Source organism: Ostrea edulis, chromosome 6 (genome assembly GCF_947568905.1).
Source record: "Ostrea edulis chromosome 6, xbOstEdul1.1, whole genome shotgun sequence".
NCBI lineage: Eukaryota > Metazoa > Mollusca > Bivalvia > Ostreida > Ostreidae > Ostrea > Ostrea edulis.
In genome coordinates this window covers 3,813,288-3,835,786 of record NC_079169.1, presented here as the reverse complement: position 1 = coordinate 3,835,786, position 22,499 = coordinate 3,813,288, and the positions used below count along the sequence as shown (strand labels likewise).

The window sequence follows — 22,499 nt, the reverse complement described above, 5'->3', positions numbered from 1 at the left end:
TAGAGGATATTTCCGACGATTATGGGGGCAAAGAATCTGAACCCACCACCGGTGAGCTTGGTAGAAATTGAATTTATTTACCTAGTTTTAAGTTATGCACTTCCGGTTGTAAACTATTAAGTGTTAGTTCCCAGTTTGTGAACCCACTCACCTGGGAGAATTTCTGGATCGGATGCGTCATATGTATATGTCATTGGGACTCAGGCCTATAAGGAATCTTGGTTTCAATGTCAAATGATCCTAGATGAAAGGTGAAGATAACGAACAGTGATCAATGTAAAACTTATACGGTATCAATTTTGATGCACCAGATACGCATTTCGACAAATAATGTCTCTTCAGTGATGCTCAACCGAAATGTTGGAAATCCGAAATAACACTAAACTTTAAGAGCTATTTTAGGGCTCACAATCTCACAACTCCTATAAAGGTGAAGGTAACGAACAGTAGTGATCAATCTCATAATTCCTATAAGGAATACAGAATAAAGAGTTGGGCAAACACGGACCCCTGGACACACCAGAGGTGGGATCAGGTACCTTTGAGCAGTAAACATCCCCTGTAGTCCGGTAATTATCTATCCTGTCGGTCATTAGGACCGATAGTGTCGGTCAATAGGACCGATAGCGATAACATGACACATACAGAACATTTAGGCGTCACTATTAAGTTCAATTTACAGATTAGATATTAATGCCATACATCACTGTTTAGGGAATTTATTCCACTTTCTGAAATGTATTCTTTATTTACTGATGGCAAGCGAATACATGTATATTACATTATGATAACCGTGTTTATTTTCGCGAAATTACGTCCATTTGATACGCGGCGTAGATTTTCGTGCTACATGTATGAGTGAAATCTGTAAATCACTGTTTGAGATAAATTTTCGTATTCCGTTAGAAGATCGTTTCATAAAGTTCTAAATTTATATTTAAACAATTTTGTCTTTATATGCTGGTCGATAAAGTGAAGTTCATATACATAATACTTGTTTTCCAGATTTGTGATGTCACCAGTAGGCCCGAGAAGTATATAAAACAGATGATACTTTATAATGTACATATACTATTTTATTTCTATACTCAATCTTGATTTGTTTCTTCTATAAGACTATTTCGCATTTTCGTGAGTCGGACGGTCAAACTCTGGTGTTTAGCACGCGTAGTACTATTTGAAGCTACCACGTGTTTCCGTTTCTGAGCTTTGAAGTATAACATATATACATGTGTTTGGTCTATTATACCGGTACTTCCAATCAATATACATGCAATGGGCTGCACCTGTTACAGGTATCGAACAAGAGGAGACCTGATTATGTTTTGCAGAATGTACTAATACGTTAATCAACGCTTCATAAATGAAAGACATGCTTTAAATCAGCTGGTATGTTTGCAGTTTTGTAAAAGAATGTATCTGTAGTGTATAATCATTCTTAGTACAATGCTAAATTTATACTTTACACTTTTGAACATCACCTTGACCTCAAGTCACTTATTTGGACTTATATATTCTTCGCAAAGGGCATAGTTGAAATTGGGAGATATTAATGTGAAGGATGGTGTTTGGTTTGTTAAAATGCTTCTTTATCAGTTTTAAAAGTAACATGAATCCAGGTAAAAACGTAAATCATCGATGGCCGAAACACATTTCGTCGATGGCAAAGTCTAGTTTCCGTAATCTACGATATTTTTACCCGTAAATTGACGGGGTGGGGGTGGTGGTCCCTATTCCGCGACGAGTTTGTGTGTGTAAAGTGAGTGTTTAGGTAGAAAGGGAAATCCGTTAATGTTCTTACAATTGTGTCCAAATGGCTTGACCTTCCTGTTGATCTCCAATTTGGTAGATATAATCTTGATCCCATGGAAATGAAAAGTCTCTTTGTGAAGCATATGTATGGAGGCTATAGGCGAAGCTACATTGCATGCCCAGAAACTAGTCTGACTACGGAATGATGAACACCTTCATTCCAGCAACCTACAGTAGGCCTCGTAAGAACTTTGTTCTGTGAATTTGGCGTAGTCCCGGGATTGCCACTTGATTTGAAAATTTAATTTAGTTGAGTATCTGTTGTGATGTCATTAAAACTTGTCAATCACTTAATTGTTCATATGTTCTCTGAAAGCAGCCAGGATTTGTTGTCCCCTGGCGAAATAAAAGGGAAATGGAGCATTTGTTCTGTTCCATATTCAATATAGAGACATATATATTCCTTAGGTCACTCTTTGCACCCATCAATAATGGTGTAAGGCTAATTACGATGTCTATGATTCTCATGAAATACTCTGCACGCTGATTGATTGTAAAAGTATTACTATTTACACAGCTGAATGTACCAGGAGAATATATTTGAATACCATTACACAAGATACATTTTAGAGACGACCTTTTATACTGATGACTTAGGCTTTATTAGCTTTTTCAGATAATGGGATTCATATGAAAGGACTATTTAAAGACTAATTATATACACTTTCTGGTAAAGTTATCATTTACCAGAAAGAGTAAGCCCTTATAATCCGATTTCATGATTCTGTGCGTCAATAGATTTTTTTTTATATTAAAGCCCTTAAACCATAGCTTAATCACTCGCAGGGCAGTAATGTATAGTGTAGTTGTATTAATAAATGGCATATACCTTAATGCCCTTAAAGCATTGGAAAGTAGATTCTGAAATAAACGGGGAAAAAAAGCCATTGTCTTGTCTTTCCTTTTCCTGTTGCCCTAGGGTTGTTAGTTCATACCATTTTAACAGCTACGAATGGGGAATCCATGGGTCCTAACTAACAGCCATATAACATAAGGTTACAAAATTGTATGTTCCGAAATCTCTGATTGATATTTACATATACTCTATAATGCACCTATTTCTATTAAATTGTCAACAACTGATATCATTTATATTCTGTAAAAGAAATTGGAATTGATAATTTTACAAAAAGTCTTTAGTGGTTTTTAAAATCATTCGACATTGCATGTACTTTACTCGTGTTATACTAAAAAGCACCATCTTCCTGCCGTTTAAGCACATGCAACACTAGTCACAGTGTGCCAGTGTCTCGTAGTCTGTCAACGTTCTTCAATGTGTGTAATCTGTTGATAATGTATCCGTCTAAGACACGATTGGAGTAAAATGACAACACATCACGTTATATCAGCATGATAACATATCTTGAAAAATAAGGTAGGATCAGATTCTTTAACACTATTACTCATTATAATTAATCTGATGAGTGAAGTCTAATTTCATTAGACCACGTCACTATACTTGTATGATCAAAGGTTGCATATCAAATTAAAAAATTGTGCAGATCACACAACAACCTTAGCACGATACACAAAATTCATTTAGAATTAACCGCCGCGGTGGCCTAGAGGTTAGAGCGTTCGCCACACATGCGGAAGGCTGCGGTTCGAATTCCGGCCGCGACGGATCTAAGTCATTAAAACAGGTAGTGGCAGTGCTCGACATCGGGTGTGAATGTCACGGGTCCTCTGATACATGTATGACCTTAAAAACGGATGTTCCGTGTCACAGTAGGTGTGACACGCTAAAGAACCCTCACTGCTCAATGGCCGTAAGCGCCGAGCACAGACCTAAATTTGAAGCCCTTCACCGATTTTGGTGACGTCTCCATATGAGTGAAAAATTCTCGAGCGAGACGTTAAGCAAGATACAATACAATCATTAATTTTGTTTTAAATTCAAAACTGTCATTACATGTACGTAAAGATCGCATGGATACAGACATCTTTGTACTAGATGATGTATTTACTGTATTGGTGTAAATATCATACACAATATCACATCTCAGTGAAACGCAATTTTCTATTTGAGTTCTAAAAAAATTATTTGGTGAATGCAACTAGTCAATGATTTTTTTTTTTCGAAAGAAGCTATTTTAAATGGGTTTTTTTTTTTTAAAAAAAAAATTGTTTTTGTTTTACATAATTATTATTTCATTGAAAAAATGCAGGAAAATTTATTACAGAAGTGTAGTAAATAAGATGTTTTAAAACGTATAATTAACTGCATTTTTCAACATCATTTACTAAGCGTGAGCTGGGACCTAAACTGAAATGTAATGAATTTATCATTGCTTATTATAATCATACAAACAGCTTGTCTACTTGATGTTCAGCAGTACAGAAAATATTCTATATCATTTTAAATACAAAATGTATTCAGTTTATCCCCAACCTCGTATTTGAACCTTGAGGTCATGAATTGTGCAGAGGGTTCATTGCGCATTATAATTATGTAAACATTTCATCTTCGTGATGTACACAAGTAAAGAAGCTTTTATAAAATGAAAAAGGTGAAGATAACGAACAATCAGTCTTACAATGCCTATAACGAATACAAAATTACAAGTAGGGCAAACACGGACCCCTGGACACACCAGAGATGGGACCAGGTGCTAAGGGGGAGCATACATCCCCTGTCGACCGGTCACACCCGCTGTGAGTCCTATATCTTGATATAAAGCATTTTCAATATATGACCAACTTAGCCCCCTTCCGCATGAATCTTGGACCTAGGAGTATTGAATTTCAAAGGTTTGGTAAAAGGTTCATTGTTTATTACGATAATGTCAAAAATATAAGTGCTTGATCTCCAGGATTTTTGAAGATTACATCAATTTTGATTGTTTAGGCCATACAAATGTACCACTCAGGCGTCAGGGAGACAGACCTTAAAATTAACAAATTTTTGTTCCCCTCGACAAATAGATGTTATATAACAAAATTGGTTCAGCTATTCCAGAGAAGAAGCTAAAAATGTTACGACCGGCGCACGACAAAGGACGAGAACTGATAGCATTATGTAATACAAGTTTAGTGAATGCTAATTAACGAAACTTTGAACTAATTTGCTCCGTCCATAAATTATCACAGACACCATCAGGTCACCCCAGTGACTCAGAGTGCCTACAATAGAACAATACAATTCATTTTTGAAAGCTAGTTTCTGTGTATATATGTTATATTTCAGTAGCATTTGTGGAAAAAAGATTATTGATATAGCAATATTAGTCTTTAGATTCGATATAGTACGATCAATTTTATTGTTTGCAGAAAAAGCAAATCGACCTCGTACTTTATACTCGGTCAGTGAGTTTTTCTCAGCTCGATACATTCTCGCATTGACCAAATCAAAAGACTATAATTGTAAATGAGGTACATCAATTATACTCCACTTAATATCAAATATTCAATACAGAAACTGCGATTTAACTTTCATGTACAATTTCTACCACGTTTATAGCTGCACTCTGGTAAAGACATGTCCTTTTAATCGACACATTCGCAAACGTGCACATCAAGCTAGCGAGAACCGTAAAGGCATTGAAAGTTATTGAAAATGTCTTGTTCAAAGCAACATTATAAAATAATTGGAAATACGTTGCAATGGAGGGTTTATATGTTTCCGTTGTTCATTAGAATGTCCAATAAATCGATTGATGTTGAGAAAAATTACACCACATTTATTCCATTGTCTAGTTAACCCGATTTCACTGAAAAGAAATGTGTGCCCAATTTTTATCATATTCAGGGTTGTTTTTGTTTTTGCATCGAAAAGTATTGTCTCAAAATGTTTCATGCTTTGATGTTTGGTGGTATATTACTTCCCACATGTAAGCTGACTGTAATACGTAGTTCAGAGTATAAGCGTGATGGTATTGAAAATAATCATCAGCAGTTTCATGTTTATATGAAATGACGGACGTTCGTAGATATTGTCGCATACAGTATTTTGGGACGTTGTCCAAGATTAGTTCGTCGGTCTTCACTAAAAGGATGTTATTAAATCCCCATTTGGTAAATTGTCCCCGAGTTGCATTTATTTTAGTATTCTAAAATGCATGGTCCAGATAATTTACGCTTTTATATGTTACAATATCTTATTATCAACTAATGAAATCGGACGGAATCGCCACTTTTGGAAACAAAACGATAGCGTTGTTCTGTTGCATACGTATACAGAAATCGAAACTAGAAACGACATTAAAGGAGCATGGACACGATTTAAGATAAAAAGTTTATAAATTTTATTTTCCCATTTTTAATGTTTAGAATAAGGTATTTCTAATGGTCAGCTAAAATTTGAATGTCATTTGTCGAGTAGCATGGGAGAGAAATTATTTCTTATGTAAAAAAGACCCGTGCTGTGTTCCTATGCCCCCGAGATCGAAGATCGGGGGGTATATTGTTTTTGTCCTGTTTGTAATTCTGTAATTCCGTCCTTCTGTCTCAAACTTTAACCTTGCTAATACCTTTTGAACAGTAAGTGCTAGAGCTTTGATATTTCACATGAGTATTCCTTGTGACAAGACCTTTCCGTGGGTACCAAAATGTTTGACCCTGTGACCTTGGATTTGACCTACTTTTTAAAATTTTGACATTGGTCATAAATTCGAAATGGTAAATATTAGAGCTTTCATATTGCACCTGAGCATTTCTTGTGACTAGATATTTCTAGTGGTACCAAGATATGTGTCCCTGTGACATTGGTCATATTTGGAATTGGCCATTATCGGGGGCATTTGTGTTTCACAAAAACATCTTGTTGTTGACATATGTTAAAATACTAATAAAAGTTTCGTTTAAAGCAGAGTTTTCAAATTACAAGTTAATTCTGAACACAATTAAACAGTTTTTAGTGTTTGACACATCTCATTTTGTTTTAAACATATTTTCTATTGAGCAATCTATATGCAAACAAAACCATGGCATTGTGAATGTTGTATCTCACTTTTAACTCAGCAATTGATATTCAAATTTTGGTTGACGATTAGAAATACTTCAGTGATCCATGCCCCTTTAATTGCAAGTAGACAAAGTAATTGGGTGTATTATTGAAACACGTGCTGACAAATCATGCATTACACAGAATGTAATAGTACACAGTACACCATACATAATTTGAGTTATATTACATGACCATACATGCATATGTATGAGAGAGAGAGAGAGAGAGAATAGCCCTTTACTACCAACAATATTCGAGTTTTCTTTCAAAGCTGATGAAAAAAATTCAAATGGAAATTAAAGCATTTTCTGCAGCAATATGTGGTGTAAAGGTTGCCACGACAACGAAAACAACCCATGACTCCAAAAAAATGTGTTTTTTAAAACCATTGTCTTCATATAATACACACCAAATTGAATGTTAACCACCCATCATTTAGATTTTTAGAACTGTTTGTATCCATATACATTTAAAACGTACACATTTATGAAATTGAGTGTTATTTACTGTAAATATATACATGTACATAAACATTGAGGAACAAGATGCGCATAGGTTACACTTGAGTGTCTGTAATCATTTTAAAATTTTCGTAAAACCTGATGAAAAAAAAATGCGAATGAAAATTAAAATATTCTCTACGCACATTTTTATGATGTAACGTATAGAATTTCTAAAATGAAAAAAAAAAAATAATAATAATTATGCAGTGTACCGGGATTTTTACAGTTACCATGGCAACTAAATGAGCCCATGAATCTCAAAAAAATTGTCTGTTTTCGGTTTATTTTTTTTGGTCATTTTTTTTTACCCTTTAACATAAAATTAATTGATCAGTAAACTAATACCGCAAGTTTTGAATTATGCAGGATGACCCTATGTTAATGTTGTCATGGTAACACAGTAGTTATGGATGAGCAGAGTTTTACTTTTTTTTTTTTGGCCTACCATAAGTCAATGTTTTGTTTCAGCACAAAAATGCATGATAACAAGAAAAGGTAGCACATCTGACATACTTGTACTAAGTTGTTTTAATCATGAAGGATAGATATTTTAACTAAAGGGGAAAAATCGGTATCTAAACTCTAAAACTTTTATATGAGTACACATATGTCCTTATGAGAACTTAGGTTTTACTCACATTGAAAACTCGCTCATAATGAAACTTTGGTAAAAGGTTGATACGCTTTCATAGGGAAATAATAGATATATCTAGATTGTAAAACAATAGTTCTAATGCATATTCGTTACATGTAGCAAAATACAAAACTCCAATGACAAATAACAGATATAGATTTATTCACTTTTCCCACGTAAATCTAGTTATGCATCGTTCTATATCTATTTGCGCACTATACATACACGCTAATTGCAAACGTCGTCAAAGTGCATTTTTCTCGTTTTCAACTGGTAAAATTCAATGCTTTCATAAAGAAATACCCAGTGAAACTTGCCCGTATCCAAATATGACCGGAAGAAAAATGGTAGCAAATGTTTCAAGCTTTCTGAATATGATATATGTTGTTAATCATTGGGTTTTGTAGAAAAGAATTTACTAACAGAGAGTAACTCAAAATGATATGCGATTTTAAATGCATGTTTTCGACGAGTTCCTAACATCCTATTGAAGTAGAAAATTTGTTTAGATTTTATCTTACTGTTTGAAAATATAATTTGTTTCATTATATTCCTACTTTTAACAAAACTCTTAACCCCTTTAGCACTTAAAAGGCGCCACGGGGCGTTAAATGGTTGAGAAAGAGAGAGAGAGAGATTCTTATGTTTATTCTTGACTCTCATTGAGAACGGATGTATTTTTACAATTTCATGTAAATCTTTAAGATTTCAATATGTAGACACACTATTTCTCCTAGTCTTTGCAGTTTTGAGTTGGAAACTGCGTTTATCGATGAACGGAATGGAATGCATCGCTACGATCGGATATGAAAGGATATGCTACGTTGAGAGCTGTCAATGACAGGATGTTTAAAGAGTATCGTTAGAAAGGACGGGTTGCAGAAAACGATCACACTAATCTGGCGTTAGTGATTAACGGTATTGGTCGGGCTGTGAGAGTGAGGAGCATGGCTGATATATAAGTACACGAACAGGTGTTCATAGCCTCTGTATCAATAGACACTCTTAAAGCATGTACAAGTCTATTCATATCCCTAAGTAAAATGGGCACTTTCTATCAGAGAGCAAATTATGTGTTTCCCGATGCTTTTGAATAGCCTTATTACAGTGTAATAATCATCTCCTCTCCCATCATAAACACCTGTTGAAAATTTTATAAGTTGTGCAGTCAGTAGCAGTCTTGGCGTCATTTTACTCAGCATGCTCCAGTCTGATTGGCTAGAATGTCGATACGAGGAATTTCAATGTCAGTAAGGACGACTAACGCTTCGCCATAACAATGGACATAATTGCTCATATCCAATCAGGATCTTATTTCACTCTTTGCTCAATGAACGAGCATTAAAATCGTGTATACGTTCACAATGCTTTACTTGAAATATGGAGATGAATGTGATATAATTGGTCTTACAGAGAAGGTACGTCAGACTTTGAGATTGGTCACCATTTACATATAAATGATTGATGAATGAACTCATACAGGTAAGCAAGTCTTGTTTATTTCAAAATCAAGATGTTTATTACAACACCTTAATTAGAAGGAAAAAGGCAAGCCGAAGACAGAAGCACGTAAATCTGAAATATTTCTAAAAATCAAAATGATGCTATATCCTGTTGAAATCCTGAAAGGGCACGACGGTGACAGTCAGCTTTACGACGATTCTGATCTGACTGTATTACAGGATAACCAGTTTTATTTGCAATTCTTAGTCTCTGATGAAGGCATCCATACATACATTCACACACATAGTATAAGTATCAATGATAGCAAGATTGACAGTAAACATGTAAAGAGCGGAAAAGACACTAATCAAAAATAGTTTTCCATATAGCCCAGATTGTATTGAATTTTGTTTTGGTCAAGTTCATATTTTATTTTAATATACTGTTTGCAACATAGATACATGTATACATATAATATTATTGTTCGGTATATAAAATTATGAAATTTATTACTTTGTTTGAATCTAGTAATGGACAATCGCCAAAAATAACATGCACCTGATCCCACCTCTGGTATACCCAGGGGTCCGTGTTTGTCTGATCCCACCTCTGGTATACCCAGGGGTCCGTGTTTGTGTGATCCCACTTCTGGTATACCCAGGGGTCCGTGTTTGCCCAACGCTTTAATTTATATTGCTTATAGGAATTATGAGATTGGTCATAGTTCGTTATCTTAACCTTTCATTCAATATATTGAAACCAATTTTGTTGGTTGTTTTCTTATAAATATGCATACTTAGCTGGTTCCATATGTGCTACATTGACACAATGCAAAAACTATGTTCAATGTTTTCAGAGCTGTGGATAGCTACTTACTCGACACAGCATTTTACTAAATGTAGTATAGTATTCAAACATTACAAAGATTAAACAAACCTACAAGAAAAAGCCTCTGACAATGGTGCAGTTTTATTTGCAATAACGTTTGAATTTTGATTAATTAGCTCTCAATGTAATATATGCATGCTATAATTTCGATGCATGTAGTGTGTTTAAGGACGTGTACTACACCGTCATAATGGCTGACCTGGAGTTCGTGTTAGTCCAACTCTTGTTATGCATTCCTTGTAGGAGCAATGAGATTGACCACTGTTCGTTATCTTCACCTTTTCCTCTAAAACGTGAATGAAAATATAAATATCAGTAAATTTATATACACCTTTTAAATTTGATTGTCTAACTGGGTAACTCAGTCGGGTAACGTGGCGACTGCTGAACTGTAGATCGCGGGTTCGAGTCCAGCAGGGGTTTGAACCCCCCCCCCCCCCAAGATAATTTTCTACTAAAACTGCATTTTTGGACTGAATAAAGTAAATTTGAAAGTGTCCAATTTCAAAATATTAAACATGTCCTCCACTTTTCATCCATATTAATTTTTTCTGGTGTGCTATTCCTCCTTAAGGTTGATCGATCCTCATGTGATGTCAGGTTTTTGCAAAAATCTTAATAAATGAAACTTTGCGCATGATAGAAATATATCTTTCTGAGGAATTTTATTCACTGGATATAATAAAAAATCTGGTAAACTATTCATACTGAAAAAGTTTATATTTTCCGTAGATAATCAATTATAATTCATGATTAAAAAAGTTTGTCAAGGGCAATAACTCCTATGCTGGAACTTCCTCTACTGCATGTCTATTATACATTGGTACCCCTAATATCCACAATTAATCTATACATATTTATGAATTAGCATTTTAAAAAAACTGTTGATACTTAAATTTTGTCATTTCAACAAGTTTATATATATTTTTATTATTCTGTTTAACGAAAATGTGGATTTTCTTTTGTTGATGTATACTGTTTTTGTATGTCTGACATCTTTAAGAAGGTGGCAACATATACATTTTCTTTGGTTATTAATTAAATTAAAGTGGAAATTAATAAAGTTTTTCCACTTTTAACCATTAATATTGATAAGTCACATGAGGATGGAACTACCTTAAATAGATAACCTTATGTTAGACAAAGTATTTGATGCACCTGCTAAGGAGTAGCACACTGCATTATATGTATCCATGGATGACACATGTCGGATGACACATGTAAATGAGTATAACGAAATACATGATGAAAAATAAATGCAAAGCTTTTATCACCCTGTACTCTCTGCTACTCTTCACAAAGTAAAATACATGTACAATGCACATACTGCACGGTTTTCCCTTCAGTGAAATCTAGTTAAAAAGTTGTAAGCGGAAAGTTGAAGATTAGAAACCCTATCAGTCAAATCTGACAAGTAATATTAGCATCTGTTTCCTGTTTAAGGGACCCCTGTAACACGGATCTAGATTATGATTGTATCTGGTGACGTTGGATAAGATTCCGGGATCGCACTGGATCCGCTGTGACTGGAATGGTACCGATCTTTTACTTTAATTTAGGAAATCGCATTACGGTTACATCACTGTCTGAGTCCGTTGATAAGGCGCTTAGTGTAGAATACAGTTACATTTATTTCTTTACGTTTTACATTTCGTCATTTTTTGCGCTTAGTATATATACATGTATACTACTACTGGTCAGTTTTCGGGCAGTGCGAAGTTCGTTACAAGCAACAAAGGTCGCTTTTGTATTTCTGTGCCTTAGTCTTCCCTCCCACCCAGCCCATTTTCAGTTTTGAATTCATATGATTTCATTAGTGATTTTTCAGCTTTGTCGATTTGATGCTTGCTTATTAAAAGCGATCTTGTAACGAACGCAACCAACCTATTCAATTTTTCTGTTTTTTATCATCAAATAGTCAAGAAAATATTTATTTTCGGACGAGGGCACTGAGGGAGAAAATAAATACTGTGGATTAATGGTCAATCAATTCGTGAAGGACACTATTTCATGAAGATAAAGTTCCATTGCCACTTCTAGTCCCGGTATTCAATGTTTGATTCGAACATTTACTGCATACATATTATACAAAACGCCCGAACACAAGTTCTAATAACTTACGAAGTTCTCAACGAAGAAAAATTGATCACATTTGTCACCAAGCATATGCATAGACAAAATAAATTCCATAATTATATATGTACGTATAGCGTAAAATATATTACTATCAAGAGAATCTGCTAATATAGATTTGTGAACAGCATTGGACATTTTGCTGTTAGTTTTATACCCCAAATTGTCGCTTCCCCAAAGTAAAATCCGTGTATCAATAATAAATAATTCTTGCGTTTGAAAGACTTCGTTGAACGTATTTCTTACAATCGAAACAAACAGTCCCGTGGGGATCCGGGTTAGAATAGGTCCTTAGTACCCCTTGCTTGTCGTAAGGGGCGACTAAATGGGGGGATCTTAAAAACCGATGCCCCATGTCACAGCAGGTGTGGCTCGATAAAGATCCTTGTTCAAAAGGTCGAACGCGCCGAGCAAAGGTATGAATTTTACAGCCATATAGCGGCAATGTTGACGTCTCCATATGAGTGAAAAATTCTCGGGCAGGACATTAAATACAATTAATGTACACTTATACGACAAACACAATTAGGAGAATCGAAGGTGTTTCGTCAGTGTAAATCACAGCTAAGCAAACATTTGTGTCTTAATTTAATATAAATAAAATTTGCTATTCTTCTACGGACCCATGGATGTACAAAAGGTGGGATCAGATGCCTCGGAGGAGTAAGCACCCCCTGTCGACCGGTCACATCCCTCGAGAGCCCTATATCTTGATCAGGTAAACGGAGCATTCCGCAGTCAAAATCAGTGCAAAGAACGGCCTAAAAATTGTTATTGAACGCGCCAGACAGCATTTGATCCAATGACATATTGTACTGGCGGGTGTGACCGGTCGATAGGGGATGCTTACTCCCCCCTAGGCACCCGGTTCCACCTCTGATATGTCCAGGAGTCCGTAGTTGCCCACCTCTTTATTTTGTATTCCTTAAACGAGATAAAAGATTAATCATTTTCTTATTTTCACCTTTCATCGTTTTAACAACCATAGAATTTCGGAAATGCTTACTTTAAACGACACTGTTGAAACTCCTTAAACATCAACTTGTTTGTCAGTAGCCTACCTCAATTTATAAATGATCATACGCAGAAATAGCTCTTGTGTATTGAATTAGTTGAGAGACGTAAACACAATATGCAGTTGATGGCATAATCATGTTATTCGCTCCGCGATAAAGTGTAAGATTTATTTTTCCTTTAGTAAGAGTTATTTGCTCTTTAAATTTGGTTTATTCCGTTAAATTACTATAGGAATATGCAAATTTTCAAACATTTGCATATGACATTGGTGAAAGAAGTATAAATTAAGATAACCTTGTAGGCGGTGGTGGGGGACGGTTAGGAATAATATGATAATAATATGGAGAAGCTGACATCATCCCGTTTGTGATGCAGAGATAGCAAATCTTTACATATCACTTTCTGATATTTATTATCCAAATTACTTAAAAATCATTGAGAGATTTCCACATATTCCATACATTTGTATGTTTGTAATATCAGAAAAATTCCCTAGATTACGATCTACACGTACCTTCATCAATATTCTTTACTATATTATGGCTCAATAAGTTGATAAACAATGTAGTAACCTGGCAAAAATCAAGTTTGGTACTTATAAACAGGTTGTCACAGTGAAAACAGTTATAAACATGATTAACAATATGATTATTTCTATTATTTTGTTCACACAGCTGCCATAGCCGTACATGTAATGACTGGGTACTCGATTTGATGACCTTCATATTCATTGTTCATATTTTTGATTACTGATCGGGGATCCTCTCATAGTCGTTTTGTAATGGAAGAGATACAAGGCAGAAAAATTAATTCTCTTAAAATATATTTATTGAATTTTGACGGTTGATAAACGTAAGTTGTGTACTGGTCAGTAAAGAATGGGATTTCTGTATCTCAGAATAGACATGGTTTCGGCTGAGAAGCTGAATTTGAAATTTTCATATCCTGAATTACATAATATAGGGAAAATACTTTCGTCACTTAAACACATAAAAACGCACACTCATGAAAACAGTGATGCATAAGAACAACGCGATGAACACTTGTAATCCTGCGTGAACCCATGGCTGTCTAGCACTTGGAACTTTTGTCTTGGGCGTTTAAGCTCCAATATAATGGATATGCTTATGCTCTTTTGTTCGTACTCGACACCAATGGCCTTTTAGCTAATTTGCAACGTGTATGATATTCTCTTCGTTGCTTAAAACAATTGCTGTTAACAAACATGATACATAAATCAATAAATGTGGTATTTTCTTTACATAATAACTTCAATATATTGCACGACCATATGCTGAAAATCACTGCTGCGGGAAAGTACCCATTAGAAGAGATGATGTTTAGTTTTTTTTACACGTGCACGCTCGCATTAACGTGAGAAAACCCTTAATCAATTGGTTATTGTTGTGTTTCCACTGCAATACGGTTTCATATACTGGCTCAAAACGTCATCATCATGCTATCACTTGCGTTTTGCCGAGTTCGCATGTAAAAAAATGTTTATAGCTTTCTATTGATCGTTTTCAAGATGTCTTTGCGGTGTATTAATTATGTCTCGGCGGTAACAAATTCGTATGGGAACATGGCACAGCTTTCTTTCACTGGATCATGGAGATATTTCATATCAATGCACATACATTTGATTAATCAATTACAGAGTACTGGTTCATTCAGCTCACACCTCATAACTAGGACAATACAGTTTTACCAATTTGTCCTTCATCGCTTTGAAAACCAGATCTGTGATAATTTGTCTGGGTGTTGTGAGTTAGATAAATTACATTTTGGAGAAACAGAAAATCTACAACTTATGAAAGCGATCCATGTTTTGCATGAAACAAATAAAAACATTGTGCATGACATAAATATTAATAAGGGTAACTTTGTTCATTTTTTAAAAGAATTAAAATGACATCATATAACTAGTACAAGTCATTTCCTGTAAGTAATTACAACTCTATACGTTTATCTGCATTTATTTCCAAGTTTAAAACAATTATTATCTCCAAATCGCATCACCTGAATTTTTGTTTCCTGGACAAAAATTCAATCTGCTACATAAGCTGGCTTCCAGCGCAACTTTTCACGAACATGTAAACATTTCAAAGTTGATAAATATCATTTATCTTTTTATAATGTTAGAAAGGAATAAGATGATTTGGAGTAAGAGAAAGAATTACCAAAACCAAAATGAGCTTTTTGATCTCTTTAAACTACCAATTAACTAACAAACAACCATTTGACTCGATCCTCGATTTTTTTAAGGTGTGCAGACATGTACTTAAACATCAGCATTATACAGACATGACGGTATTAACTTAAGGTATTACTCTACATCGTCATAATGGCTGACTTCCTGTAAAAACATGGATGAAAAATTCAATATCAGCAATATTTGACTTCTCCTTTTCCATTTAAATACCTAGCCGAGTAGCTCAGTAGGTTAGAATACCGACTGCTGAACTGTAGGTAGCAGGTTCGAGTCCAGCAGAGGTTTTAAAAAAATTTTCAGATTACCTTCTTCAAAAACTATATTTTTTGACAAAATAAAGTAAATTTGAAACTTTTCAACTTCAAAATATTGTTGTACATATCCTCCACTTTTCATCTACATCAAATTTCTCTGGTGTAGCATACATCCTTAGGTTGAATATACAAACATTTGTTTGAAGATGCCGCAACAACTTCACCAGCGTCGTTTCACGGAACTGAATATGAGCTACAATGTGTATGTATGTTTACTTCCCATTCAGTTATAAATAAAAGAAGCAGCCCATGGACTCCCACGCTCACCCGAGTCATCGTGTTCTTGTTTAGATGTTGTAAGAGCTTTGGCACCCTATTTCTGGACCCAAACCAAGCCCCGCGATTGATCATTACAGACACTGTGTTTCTCAGGATTATTGCATGCTGTTTAGACAAACTATAGTATATTTCATTTGTTGCTATTTGAATGGATAGTATTCATGCAGGGTTTCTATATCCTATGTAGGCCCATTTCAATTCTGAGGGGTGATAATTCCAAATTCGTAATTCTTTCATATGTGCTACAAATTACTGTAATTTTTCAAAATTGTTCTCTGCTTAAGAGAAATTTTCCTTTATACGTGTATTTTGTCCGTTTTGCATGTTATAAAGCCACATTCTCTGCCTCTATTATTCTTGGAAGTACGATTCTTAGATATTTATTTCTTGAATAATCCTGAAAAGTGATCCAACGCTTAGTGTGTTCGCATCCTTACCGGGGTCTCATCCTTAATATGTTCTCATTCTTAGTGTGGTGCTGCCCTTAATGTGACCACACTTTAATAATGCAGCCTCACCCTTCATGTGTCCTTACCCTTCATGTGTCCTTACCCTTCATGTGTTCTTACCCTTCATGTAATCTTACCCTTCATGTGTCCTTACCCTTCATGTGTCCTTACCCTTCATGTGTCCTTACCCTTCATGTGTTCTTACCCTTCATGTAATCTCACCCTTCATGTGTCCTTACCCTTCATGTGTCCTTACCCTTCATGTGTCCTTACCCTTCATGTGTCCTTACCCTTCATGTGTTCTTACCCTTCATGTGTTCTTACCCTTCATGTGTTCTTACCCTTCATGTAATCTTACCCTTCATGTAATCTTACCCTTCATGTGTCCTTACCCTTCATGTGTTCTTACCCTTCATGTGTCCTTACCCTTCATGTGTTCTTACCCTTCATGTGTTGCCGTCCTATGTGATACAAAACGTAATGCGACCCCACCCTTAATGTGGTATCAACCTTAATGTGGTCCTACTCTCAATGTTTTCTCACCTTTAATGTGGTCCTACTCTCAATGTTTTCTCACCCTTAATGTGGTCCTACTCGTATTATGTTCTCACCTTTAATGTGGTATCAACCTTAATGTGGTCCTACTCTCAATGTTTTCTCACCCTTAATGTGGTCCTACTCTCAATGTTTTCTCACCCTTAATGTGGTCCTACTCGTATTATGTTCTCACCCTTAATGTGGTGTCTCCCATGTTTTGGCATGATCAACCTTGATGTAATCTTAATGTGCCACTCTTAATTTGACGTGAACTTTAACACGTTACCACCCTTATTGTGGTTCCATTCGTAACAGAATGGTTAACGTATTCGCTCTTCACCGCTGCGATCCTAGTTCTAGCCCCAGTGGTTGTATGTGAGAGGGTATGGTGGACACCCGCTCGGACACGTGAGTGTCCTCCCACAAAATGACCCCTAGCGCTAACATTCGTGCAAGTCGGTAAATAGCTCGTACATGTATATAGCTAATGTTTATTGTTTTTATGTCCGACTTTTAAAAATAAAGATCATTATCATTTCTTATGATTAGCCTTAATGTGTTCTTACCCTTATCTCAGTCGCATTCTTGATGTATTCTCACCCTAGTGTGGTCTCACTTTGGCCCTGGAGCCATCGAACTAACGGTGCATTGCACGGCCATGCCCGCATATTATTTTTGTAAACTGTTGCTATATTGTCTTTTTCAAAGGATTTTTGTAATGTATGTAAATACAAAACACACAAACACCCCCCTAAAATGTTATTCTACTGTGGCCTCATACTCACATCTGGGGTCATTACTACTAATTCATAGGAGATTAATCGAAATCACAGGCACCTGAAGTGTGGGTAGATTGTATAGATCTTATGCATATCCCCCTCTAGAATGAAATTATTTTATATAGAACCAAAAATGTATATATGTACATATATTACATGTAGTATCTCACAAGTGGTCATCTCTAAAGCTTACAGAAGGTACAAACTGACTAATCAGAACGACTTATGAGGGTGGTCGGTGTGGAAATAACATATTTAGCATTCATTTTTGGTTCTGTATAAAATCATTTCATTTTAGAGGGGAGGGGGTATGTACATAAGATCTATACAAGCTATCCATACTTCAGGTGTCTGTGATCGAATTTCAATTTTTTTCCCCAATAATACAAGTCTAACTATGTAAAACCTTTTCATCTTTTAAAATTATACATTCATAAAAATATAATTTACACTACATCCTTTGTGTGTTTTCCCTCATCAGAATGTGTTTGATATTGTGGCGAAAGGCGTTCCATGAAGTATACTGGCGCAAAGTGTTGCCATTGCCTGGTATATTTAAAAAAAAAACTAAATTCAAATTTACTTCTTATTCATTTTGTATTACAGTGTAGATGCATCTACATGTATAATAGATACAATTCATAAATAATAAATGGATATTCAATATATTAAACATGATTGTGCAAATTTCATTCTTTTCTGTAAAGTACAATGACATTCTATAGTTTTGCCATTAATATGCCTTTATCTAAAACCACATGTACGAAGACGCCCGGGCACACGCTTAACGGTGTATCTGCAATCCTCAGATCTGACCTCATTTTACCGTCCAGCTGCCTCTTTATACAAATGGTGATTAAAGTGTTTGACACTGAGTGGATCTAGCACTCAATATACATAAACACTATTCCATGTAATATAATTTTCCCTTGATTAAAATGAACTTGAATAAAATGAACTTGAACTTGACGGCGGTAGTCCAAATCAATAGTGATAATGGTCAAAAACATGAAACTCAAAGCGGATCTAGGGAGGGTAATCGATATAATGGTACTATTTGACAGATCCCAACATCTATATATATATCGCTCATCTTACATAATGAATTAATCAAAATGTCCTAACGATCTAGTAAATCATTCAAAGGCTTTTACTGAATTATACAAGCACATTATTGAATCCTCCAAGAACTGTAGGACATTCTAGCGATTTTCTATATCATTCTAACGATTTGATTTTGTCATTCTATTCAAATGACATTATTACGCTGTTGTAAGACTCCATCAATTTGATAGGTGACGGATTTGTCCTCTGATATATGGTATGTACAAACTGTATAAGTATAACACTAAGCATAGATAAATATCACAACTAGATGTGGGAAATCATTTTCACTCTACGCTGTTGAGATAAATTTGCATCAACGTCGACATAGCATGGGAATTATGACCCGGGCAAGAAAAATTGATTTCCCCCCTGATTTTGTCATACAAAATGGCCTTGCAGCAGAAATAATGATACACCCATCTTCTTTACAAACCAATACAGACACTATTACACTAACTTCTCTCTAGTAATATAAATCGCGTTTAGCAGGCAACTAAATTCAATTTAACCCTGGTTAAGTGATTTTTCCTATTCGAAGCATTTGGTCGTGTTAACAAGCTACATGTATATCATCAATTTGAATAGGTTTAGATTTTAACATTCAGAACCCGAGTATAACGTTTGGATAGGTGATCTCACTTAATATTTACATTCACTGAATCTTTAGTCTTTTATTTCTATTGAAATTGACATTACTTTCATCATAGACAATGAATACATGTTTGTTTCAAACTAGTTCGATCCGGTTTTTAGTACAACCTGTCTGTTGTTTGACCAAATATGGAGCGTCTTCAGGGTCAAAGGGTATATTGGCTCTTCCGTTAAACGTAACGAATTCGTCAACCAAATGATATTTTAGTACTTAAATCTAGATTATAAATATTTTTAAAAATGTCTTTCTTGTGTGCCATCAGGTGGCAATCATTGCAGAAAAAATGCATAACACGCTGACGCGGGTTATGATATTCTCTGCAATCCTAGCTACTTTCAACACCCGTTCATTTGCGGTTAAGGAAATAACCGAGTAGTTACGATTGCTTCTGTGGGAGTAAAAACCACACGTTCCAGGATAATCGTGTCTAGATACAGGACACATTAGTGGACAACAGTTGATATTACTAAGAAATACAATGTATGTCAAATTGATGCTCGTACGGTTTGCCGTAGAGTTTTGAAAGACTGACACAGTTTGCAGTGCGTTATAGCGACACATTGAGTAAAATGATTGATTAAAAATCTGCAGACTGACGGATACAGTGGTACATACACCACCCGTACTGTGTAATTATCGCAAAAACAAAAACATTCAGAAATTGTTAGGTGAAGTCTGCGTTTAGGCTGACACTGCATTTCTCCGAGGTGAAAATTTTAATGTTACCTTCAACTACATGCACTTACTATATAATGCTAAATTAATACCGAAATGGCATCTCATAACATTCAACATCTACATCCAGATCTTGAACTTCTATTATGGACTTTCTGGTGATGTCCCAGTTCCATAACTGCCATGCACATCCGCGGGATTCTCAAGGGAGGGGGTTGATTAGTATTGTTTAACGTACCTTTCGAGAATGTTTCACTCATATGAAGACGTCACCATTGCCGGTGAAGGGCTGCAAAATTTAGGCCTATGCTCGGCGGTAACGCCTTTGAGCAGGGGGGATTTTTATCGTGCCATACCTGCTGTGACACGGGAACTCAGTCTTTGCTGTCTCATCTGATGGACTGCTCCATTTAGGCACCGCTTATGACAAGCAAGGAGTACTGAGGACCTATTCTAACACCCCCCCCCCCCCCTGGGGGGTATGTGGTACTGAGGACCTTTTCTGACCTGGGGACCCACGGTGTCTGCACATTAGATGATAAATTTTCCGGGATTACCATTATTCTTCTTTCAAATTTTATAGACGGTTCTTGTGAAATGTAATCAGAAACATTTACCTCTTACCGAAATGTTTAGATCCAGTACAAACTACAAATTAAATTTACTGTGATTATTGACAAACGTTTTAGTCTATTCTAAGCAGTAATATACTAATAGTTCGGAGCGACAATGCCTATTTCTATGAATGGTTTCATTTCTTAAAGGAATCGAGGATTTGGTGTCAATTAACAATGCATGCGCATGTAATAAAGATAAAATGTGATGCTACCGTGTATCGTAATCAAAACCATGGAAATTTGTGTACATTCCTACAGTACATGTTTATGAAAATGTAAAGTAATGAGGAATAACAAAAACTCATATTAAATTTGAAACGTTTCCTGTTCAATTTGCTAGTTTATGACAATGTAAGCATACAATTTTTTTTGCACTGTAATAATAGTTTCGTTTACATTATTTTATCCATAATATTACAGAATGTGCAAAAGCAAAATGGAATACTAGTATTATAATAAAAGTTTATTTTCTGTTGAGAGTATGATTCCTCAGTAGTGAACGATCTTATCTAAAAAACATTTAATCTATGGACATAATCAGAAGTCCAAAATGAAGATAAGAGTCTATTAAGCTATAACAATAATTGACGCTCTCAGTACGCCCGATTCCTGCAATACTGACCAAACGTTCAGCCACTCAAGGCCACTTTCAAATATTTTTTTTTTTTTTTTTTTTTTATACATATATTGAAAATTATACGTTTTCAATCTGCCATGCCCAGGAATCTTAATAAACCAGAAAACGTAACGTTTATTAATTCTGCAAAGCATGTTTATTGCTACATTGGCGTCATTCCAATTTCAAATGCAGAGGTAACATACATCGCACACGCCTTGTAATATTTTCTCATCAGATCTGAAAAAAATATTTCCGTGTTCATTTCTAATATCCACCATTGAGGCATGTTTGTTTACTTCAAACAATCGTATGTGTTTACTTTAAATGAATTTCCTTGTTGAATCATACATATTATCACTACGTCTGTCTGGATGTAGAACTGTGATCAACTCTCAATTTCATTTTATACGACAGCTGGATGACATTTAACGGGGATATATTTATACACTGTACTGTGTAAATTGGCGGTAAGTTGCTTCTGGGTCTCTGTTTAAGTGCACGTCAGAATTACATTCTACATTTGGAGTAGATTTACAGCTTGACAGGCGGGAAGGTACGCAGAGAGTACACACTGTTTGTAATATCTCATCATGAACTCGATATCGTCTGCGTACATGTACTTCAATATAAAGTTTTCTCGGATTTTCTTATCCCCGCTTTCTGTATCCAGGTTGAAGCCCACGTACAGATATGTTGACCATCTACCATCTCCTAAGGACCTGTCTCTGGACAATCCCCTTATTTACCGTCTTGTGGTCAGTTTCAGCCTTCGCCATCACGTAAGTACATGTGATTGTCACCGATTCCTTAAAGAAACAATACTTCCCGTGACAGCAGATAACCGCTCGTATTTTACCTGGTTTTTGTTAAAACAGGTACACCAA

The 22,499-nt window shown here is 35.4% G+C and overlaps 1 protein-coding gene across 11 annotated transcripts in view; it reads left to right on the top strand.

Moving 5' to 3' along the window:
- The window catches only part of LOC130047072 (DNA damage-regulated autophagy modulator protein 2-like), a 65,481-nt gene that overhangs the window by 22,035 nt on the left and 20,947 nt on the right, over window positions 1–22,499 (top strand). For 2 of the 11 annotated variants that reach the window (XM_056141286.1, XM_056141279.1), the window contains exons 1-2: window positions 21,856–22,082; window positions 22,286–22,394. In XM_056141286.1, the coding sequence (XP_055997261.1) occupies window positions 22,306–22,394 (89 nt within the window). In that variant the 5' untranslated portion in view covers window positions 21,856–22,082; window positions 22,286–22,305. Of the gene's footprint in view, window positions 1–9,097; window positions 9,313–9,356; window positions 9,377–21,828; window positions 22,169–22,285; window positions 22,395–22,499 lie in introns of those variants that run through there. The other 9 variants (XM_056141289.1, XM_056141283.1, XM_056141287.1 and 6 more) reach the window with 8 other exon arrangements.